This window comes from Rhinoderma darwinii, chromosome 10 (genome assembly GCF_050947455.1).
Source record: "Rhinoderma darwinii isolate aRhiDar2 chromosome 10, aRhiDar2.hap1, whole genome shotgun sequence".
Classification (NCBI taxonomy): domain Eukaryota; kingdom Metazoa; phylum Chordata; class Amphibia; order Anura; family Rhinodermatidae; genus Rhinoderma; species Rhinoderma darwinii.
In genome coordinates this window covers 91,744,978-91,753,711 of record NC_134696.1, presented here as the reverse complement: position 1 = coordinate 91,753,711, position 8,734 = coordinate 91,744,978, and the positions used below count along the sequence as shown (strand labels likewise).

The 8,734-nt window shown below is 44.2% G+C and overlaps 1 protein-coding gene across 1 annotated transcript in view; it reads right to left on the bottom strand.

Moving 5' to 3' along the window:
* Positions 1-8,734, bottom strand: part of LOC142661564 (cell adhesion molecule CEACAM8-like) — a 37,790-nt gene that overhangs the window by 882 nt on the left and 28,174 nt on the right. The window contains exon 7 of the mRNA XM_075838989.1: positions 2,513-2,545. Within this exon, the coding sequence (XP_075695104.1) occupies positions 2,537-2,545 (9 nt within the window). The 3' untranslated portion in view covers positions 2,513-2,536. The remainder of the gene's footprint in view (positions 1-2,512; positions 2,546-8,734) is intronic.

Below are 8,734 nucleotides of genomic sequence, written 5' to 3'. Positions count from 1 at the left end.
GTTGAGCCTCTGGCCTCAGGGGGCACCCTGCAGAGTCTCAGAGGAGGCGGTATTACAGAGCTGCTGGCCGAGGTTCCCTCCACTTAGCAGCTGCAAGATGTGCTGCTTCCCTAAAAACATCTCTCCTGTGCCACCTTAATAACCCCCCCTGCTCTCCACTCTGCTGTCATTACAATATCAGAGCTGTACTGTTTGTATGTATGTAGTGTATGTATAATGTATGTATGTGTAATGTATGTGTAATGTATCAATTCACTGTATGTGTAATGTATGTACTGTATGTGTAAGGTATGTATGTAATGTATGTGTAATGTATGTAATGTATGTGTACTGTATGTATGTGTAATGTATATACTGTATGCGTAATATATGTACATGTACTGTATGTGTACTGTATGTATGTGTACTGTATGTATGTGTACTGTATGTGTAATATATGTACATGTACTGTATGTGTACTGTATGTGTAATGTATGTACATGTACTGTATGTGTAATGTATGTATGTATGTATGTATGTGTAATATATGTTACGTACGTACTGTATGTGTAATGTATGTATGTACTGTTTGTGTAATGTATGTATGTGTAATGTAATGTATGTATGTGTAATGTATGTATGTGTAATGTAAGTGTGTACTGTATGTGTAATGTATGTATGTGTAATGTAATGTATGTATGTGTAATGTATGTATGTGTAATGTAATGTATGTATGTGTAATGTATGTATGTGTAATGTAAGTGTGTACTGTATGTGTAATGTATGTATCTACTCAGGACCGCATCGTCCAAGAGGCGTGGTGAGTTTCTCACTTCAGGCGGCGAACTGCTGCATCTCTGAAGGGACAGCGGTGCCACTGAAACCAACCGACCCTACCCCCTCCTGCACTATAATTGTACTTGTGTCTATAGGAAGGCTCATTAGTTCCTTTCCTTGCCATTCAGCGCCTTTCAATGACGCAGGTGGCGCAATGTCATTATCACGCAGCTTGTGTCATTGAAAGGTGCAGAACGGCAGGGCAAGGAACATTCATTCCTTGCCCTGTCACTTAGTGCTTTTCAATGATGCCGCGCCACTTGCGTCGTTCAGATGCAGCAGACCTGCTCAGAAGAGAGCAAGCCTGGGTCGCTAGAGAACAGCGCGGTACCAGGATAATTTGAGTATGTCAAGTTTTTTTTAGTTAACAGTGTGAGTGGCAATATCAACAGGGGCTTTATCTACAGAGCTCTATGGGGGCAATATCTATAGGGGGCACTATCTACAGCTCTTTGCTAATTACTCTATAAAGGGTAATGGGGTGGTGCCGCTATCCTGAAGAGTCACACAGTCCTGACTACAAACCCATTTTTCCATGCTTGATTGACATCTCCCTGGCTGCTCTACATCACTACCAGTCTCCTCCAACTTTCTCGGATGCATTATTGCACGGGCAAGCACTGTGCAACGAGGTGTTTTCTGCCCGCTTCATTACTGCACCGCGCATGCCAGTTGAGTACAAGGAAAAGGCACATCCGAAAAAGTTGGATGTCCATTGAGGTCTGGGGGGGGGGGGGGGGGCGCCATTTAAATTTTCGCCTCAGGCAGCAGAAAAGCTAGAATCGACCCTGTACTAATGAGTAAATGTTTCTTAACGGTCCTTAAAATAATAAAATGTTTTTCATTAGTACATTAGTAATTGGTACATGGAATAATTCCTGTCTAGAGCACTTCTTCTCAGACTGTAAGGTGCCACCCAATTCTTGATGAGGGGCAGCATACCACCAAGGTGAACCAAAATCCACAAGACAGTCCCACTGTCCCAGTACATGAGGCTTTTCTCCTGGGATAATGATATAACACAGATCGCTTCAACATGACAGTAATACAGGAACAATAAGTAATACGTTATCTTCCTTCTCGCAGCAGGAGACAAAGGAGCATAGAAAAGATGTGTTGACTGGGCGTATAGTGGCTGTTACTGGAGACTTTGTGGCTGGTATTCCGGGCACTGTGGTTGGTGCTGGTGGCACTACTGGTGAGTCCCAGGTGTTACCATAGTTTGACTGGTCAGGCTTCATTAGAAAAAGGAAGCTGCTGGTGATTTGCACTGTGGTTAATAACATGTTTCAACTTTAAGAGGTTGTCACAGAAGACTCTGTAGGGCAAACGAAGTCACACATTTAACCAACCCTTTGTTTAGACTAATAGATGGGAGTCCCTGCATTCATGCAACCTAATAGGTCATATAGGGACTGTCCAGAGTGGATGATTCTTTTATGACAGTTCACCATGTGGTCAGGCACGGTATTGCAGTACAGATTCTGAGGGATTTTCCCCCATTAAAATGTATGGTGCGTCAGCTTGATATTCCTGCAGTTCAATAAAACTTAAATCACCACCTGGGGCCTCCACGGACCACACGTCTATGACATCTTATAGCAATTCCATAAAGAGTAGATATTGAGAAAAAAAAACATCTATATGTATTCTTCACAACTCAAACCAAACAGGAGTCCAAAGTTTCTCTACTCACCATGTATGAGGAGTCTTCCTTTGCTTATGCTGCCTGCAAATGTAAATAACAATCAATATAGAAATAATATGAGGGTATAAGATTATATTGGTGGAATTATGTTAAACACATCATATACAGTAGCTATAAGAAGTCAATACAGATACTTCATGACTACATAAATTCTTTAAGAAAAGTAAAACTGCAGCACACGTGTATCGCAGGTATCAAAAAGGCACAGGAAGTTACTTTCACCATCACAGCGAGGTTTGGCCCCTGTGTGGGTCTTTTTCACGCTTGAAAAAGACCCACACTGGGGTCGAAGCGTCGCTGCGACGGTGAAATAAACTTCCTGTGCCTTTTTAAAACCTGCAATACACGTGTGCTGCAGTTTTACTTTTTTCTTGATGTCTGTTTGGAGTTGATAGGCTATGACTCTCACACTGCGTGCACCGGGCGCATGAAGAATTGGTAGAATTACCCTCCATGAATATTGGGACTGTCATGTGCTGCTGCTCTCTTTCTTCTACATAAATTTTCTTAACATTTTTTTTTCTAAATACAGTTTACATTAGTTCATCTATTTTATTGTAGTGCCCATGACAACTTATTTAAAAATAAATATCAGCAAAGTGAACGGATCCCAATATTACATATAATAGTAATAATATAGTATGATATATACGACTCCAAATTTGCTATAATATACTCTCCCTATCTATAAACACGTAAGATACCAAGGTTACTGGTAGTAAGGTACAATGTTGATCTGGAGATTTGTCTGATTGCCAGTAGGAGTTAGGGAGGAATTTTCCACTCTATGGCAGAATGGTCTATGCCAGGTGGGTTTTGCCTTCCTTTAACTCAACTGGGGTATGTAAGTATTAAGGATTGAACTTGATGGACTTAGACTATGTTTATGTCTGCATCTGAGGCTCCAGTAGGAGTCTTCGTGACAGATTCCATTAAATTTAATACGGAAAAAAGCTGCATGTAGCTCTATTTTTCCCATCAAAACAATAGACACCATGCCGGAACCTGAGGGACCCCATTGTAAATTCATAGGATCCGTCGGGTACTGGTGGTATCCGTTGTCCGATGAATCCGGCAGAGCATTGCGGTTTCTATTATATACAGAACCTACAACGCAGATGTGAACAGAGAATTCGGTATTTTTTTCACCCCACTAATGTAACTGTGATATTCAAACAACATACAGATGTATCAGGTACCAGTTTCCAGCTTCCTCTTGCTATATACAGTGAAGGGAATAAGTATTTGATCCTTTGCTGATTTTGTAAGTTTGCCCACTGTCAAAGACATGAACAGTCTAGAATTTTTAGGCTAGGTTAATTTTACCAGTGAGAGATAGATTATATTTTTTTTAAAAAAAACAGAAAATCACATAGTCAAAATTATATATATTTATTTGCATTGTACACAGAGAAATAAGTATTTGATCCCTTTGGCAAACAAGACTTAATACTTGGTGGCAAAACCCTTGTTGGCATGCACAGCAGTCAGACGTTTTTAGTAGTTGATGATGAGGTTTGCACACATGTTAGATGGAATTTTGGCCCACTCCACTTTGCAGATCATCTGTAAATCATTAAGATTTCAAGGCTGTCGCTTGGCAACTCGGATCTTCAGCTCCCTCCATAAGTTTTCGATGGGATTAAGGTCTGGAGACTGGCTAGGCCACTCCATGACCTTAATGTGCTTCTTTTTGAGCCACTCCTTTGTTGCCTTGGCTGTATGTTTCGGGTCATTGTCGTGCTGGAAGACGCAGCCACGAGCCATTTTTAATGTCCTGGTGGAGGGAAGGAGGTTGTCACTCAGGATTTGACAGTACATGGCTCCATCCATTCTCCCATTGATGCGGTGAAGTAGTCCTGTGCCTTAGCAGAGAAACACCCCCAAAACATAATGTTTCCACCACCATGCTTGACAGTGGGGACGGTGTTCTTTAAGTCATAGGCAGCATTTCTCTTCCTCCAAACACGGCGAGTTGAGTTAATGCCAAAGAGCTAAATTTTAGTCTCATCTGACCACAGCACCTTCTCCCAATCACTCTCAGAATCATCCAGATGTTCATTTGCAAATCTCAGACGGGCCTGTACATGTGCCTTCTTGAGCAGGGGGAACTTGCGGGCACTGCAGGATTTTAATCCATTACGGCGTAATGTGTTACCAATGGTTTTCTTGGTGACTGTGGTCCCAGCTGCCTTGAGATCATTAACAAGTTCCCCCCGTGTAGTTTTCGGCTGAGCTCTCACCTTCCTCAGGATCAAGGATACCCCACGAGGTGAGATTTTGCATGGAGCCCCAGATCGATGTCGATTGACAGTCATTTTGTATGTCTTCCATTTTCTTACTATTGCACCTACAGTTGTCTCCTTCTCACCCAGCGTCTTACTTATGGTTTTGTAGCCCATTCCAGCCTTGTGCAGGTCTATGATCTTGTCCCTGACATCCTTAGAAAGCTCTTTGGTCTTGCCCATGTTGTAGAGGTTAGAGTCAGACTGATTCATTGAGTCTGTGGACAGGAGTCTTTTATACAGGTGACCATGTAAGAGCTGTCTATAATGCAGGCACCAAGTTGATTTGGAGCGTGTAACTGGTCTGGAGGAGGCTGAACTCTTAATGGTTGGTAGGGGATCAAATACTTATTTCTCTGTGCACAATGCAAATAAATATATATAATTTTGACTATGTGATTTTCTTTTTTTTATTTTATATAATCTATCTCTCACTGGTAAAATTAACCTAGCCTAAAAATTCTAGACTGTTCATGACTTTGACAGTGGGCAAACTTACAAAATCAGCAAGGGATCAAATACTTATTTCCTCCACTGTATATATATATATATATATATATATATATATATATATATATATATATATACATATATGTAAACGGCAGGGGCGTAGCTAGGGGGGGCAGGCGGGGCATGTGCCCCGGGCGCAACTAGGTGGTAGGGAACAGGGGGCACCGCAGAGCAGCTGATCGCTGCTGATAGGCGCTTTGTTTGTCGGACACCTGCAGCAGCTTTAGGAAGAGCCAGGAAATCACGCAGCGGCGTTCTGACTGGGGTCTGTGACCAGTCCAGTCACCTTACCTGTCACCAGTCACCTTACCTCTCACCTGACCTCACGTCAGTGACATGAGGTCAGATGACTCAGGTCAGGGGACTGGACTGGTCCAGTATGTGTCTGTTTGTTTGTATGTGTATATGTTACAGTGTGTGTGTGTGTGTGTGTGTGTGTGTGTGTGTGTGTCTGTCTCTGCATGTGTTTGTCTCTTACATCTACTACATTATCTGTACTCAGAGAGTTATCACTGTGTTATCTGTGGTGTTACATAGGTGTAAGGGTATGTGCACACGATAACTGGCTTTTACGTCTGAAATTACAGACTGTTTTCAGGAGAAAGCAGCTCCGTCGTTTCAGACGTAAATGCTCCTCCTCGCATTTTGCGAGGCGTCATTGACGCACGTAATCTTGAGCTGTTCTTCATTGAATTCAATGAAAAACGGCTCAAATTAAGTTTCAAAGAAGTGTCCTGCACTTCTTTGACGAGGCAGTCATTTTACGCGTTGTCGTTTGACAGCTGTCAAATGACGACGCGTAAATGACAGGTCGTCGGCACAGTATGTCGGCAAACCCATTCAAATGAATGGGCAGATGTTTGCCGACGTATTGGAGCCGTATTTTCAGACGTAAAACGAGACATAATACGCCTCGTTTACGTCTGAAAATAGGTCGTGTGAACCCAGCCTTAAGGGTTTGCCAGACACAGGTTCTGTGTCGACGCCCGGGGTTAATCAGCCCTCATCAGCTCCAAGGTCTACTAGAGTGACGCGATCTGTTACCACTCAGGCTTGCAGGCTGAGGAGAGGGAGAACCTATCACAGCCTGGCCTGACGGTTCTAGCTCCCGCCCTTGGTCTATTCATTCCCCTCGCAAAATTTTCCCTTCTTCTGTAATTTTGGGTTTAATCCACGGTTCTCCTCCGTTTCTCCTGGTGGTTCCAACAATCCCGAGGTAGATGTCGTTCATCGGGAACTGTGCACAGTCTGGGCCCAGGTTCAGAAGAACCTTGAGGCATCCCAGAACATCCAAAAGACTCAGGCAGATAAAAGACGTTCAACTAACCCCCTTTTGGTGTTCAGGGATCTGGTGTGGTTGTCCTCTAAGAATTTGCACCTTAAAGTTCCGTCCAAGAAATTTGCTCCCCAATATATAGGGCCATACAAAGTCATTGAGGTCCTGAACCCTGTCACCTTCCGGGTGGAGTTACCCCCGTCTTTTCAGATACACAACGTGTTCTATGTCTGCCTCTTGAAAAGCTGCTCCCCGTCCTTGGCTTCATCGAGGAAACCTCCGGTCCCTGTTCTCCCTCCGGATGGGGTAGAATTCGAGGTAGCCAAGATTGTGGACAGCAGGATGGTCCAAGGCTCTCTCCAGTACCTGGTCCATTGGAGAGGATACGGACCTGATGAGAGGACTTGGGTAACCGCCCGGGATGTTCACGCCGGTATATTGCTCAGGAAGTTTAATCTTCGGTTCCCCAACAAGCCAGGCCCACCTAGCAAGGGTCCAGTGGTCCCTCATAAAAGGGGGGGGGTACTGTAAAGGGTTTGCCAGACACAGGTTCTGTGTCGATGCCCGGTGTTAATCAGCCCTCATCAGCTCCAAGGTCTGCTAGAGTGACGCGATCTGTTACCACTCAGGCTTGCAGGCCGAGGAGAGGGAGAACCTATCACAGCCTGGCCTGATGGCTCTAGCTCCCGCCCTTGGTCTATTTATACCCTCACTTGCAGCATGTTCCTTGCCTGTGATTGTTCTGTTTTCCTGGCTCTGCTATTCCTGCTATTTACCCGATTGACCGCTGTTACTTATCGACCCTGACTATTCTCTTGCTCTGTTTTTGCTACTACGTACTCTCCTGGTTTGATTCGGCTCATTCACCGCTGCCTGTTGCTCCCGGTGGCCCCGTGGGCAACTGTCCCTAACACCTCCTTTGCTTCTGTGTGCCCTTGTCTTGTGTTGTCTGTCCTGAACATACTGAGCGTAGGGACCGTCGCCCAGTTGTACGCCGTCACTTAGGACGGGCCATGCAAGTAGGGAGGGACTGAGTGGCGGGTAGATTGGGGCTCACCTGTCTGTCTCCCTACCCCGTCATTACAACGGGTATCTGTTCTTTACCATGATCTGTTTGAGGCCCCGGTAGTCAATGAAGGGTCGGAGAGATCCGTCTTTATAGTTAACTAAGAAAAACACGGCCCTGGCCTGGAGAGTTGTGGGTAGAAAAGGGCTCACCTGTCCGTCTCCCTACCCCGATTCGTTACAATAGGACTGCAGGTAACACTACTACATTATCTGTACTCAGAGAGTTATCACTGTGTTATCTGTGGTGTTACATAGGACTGCAGGCAACACTACTACATTATCTGTACTCAGAGAGTTATCACTGTGTTATATGTGGTGTTACATAGGACTGCAGGTAACACTACTACATTATCTGTAATCCGTTATTACTGTGTGTTATCTGTGATGTTACATAGGACTGCAGGTAACATCTACATTATCTGTACTCAGAGAGCTATCACTGTGTTATCTGTGGTGTTACATAGGACTGCAGGTAACACTACTACATTATCTGTACTCAGTTATTACTGTGTTTTATGTGGTGTTACATAGGGCTGCACGTGAAATCTACAACATTATCTGTACTGGGTATATATGGGTCTGTTTGTGAATGTGCCTTTGTGCTTTATATATGTGCCTTTTATGTATTTGTATATGTCCTTGTCTGTGTATTTCTCTGCCGGTGTGTGTGCGTATATGTGTCTGTATGTCTATATATTTACCTGTATGTATATATTCCAGATGTGTGTATGTATTTCTGCCTGTATGTCTAAATATCTGTCTTTATGTATGTACAGTATATATGTTCCAGCTTGTCCATATATGTGGTTAATTTTTGGTTTGTGTAGGGGACGGCAATAGAGAGTCCCGCACAGGGCACCATCCAAGCTAAGGCCGGCCCTGGCTGTCACCAACCCTAGTCAGAAGGAACTCCGCCGCTGCCTGCGCCGCATGACCTCCTCGACTTCTCCGGTAAGTCACATGAGGCAGAGCGGAGAGTGGTAGCTATCTACAAGGGGGGAAGCGAGCTGTGTGTGGCGCTATTTACAAGGGGGGCTGTGTGGTGCTATTTACAAGGGGGGCTGTGTGTGC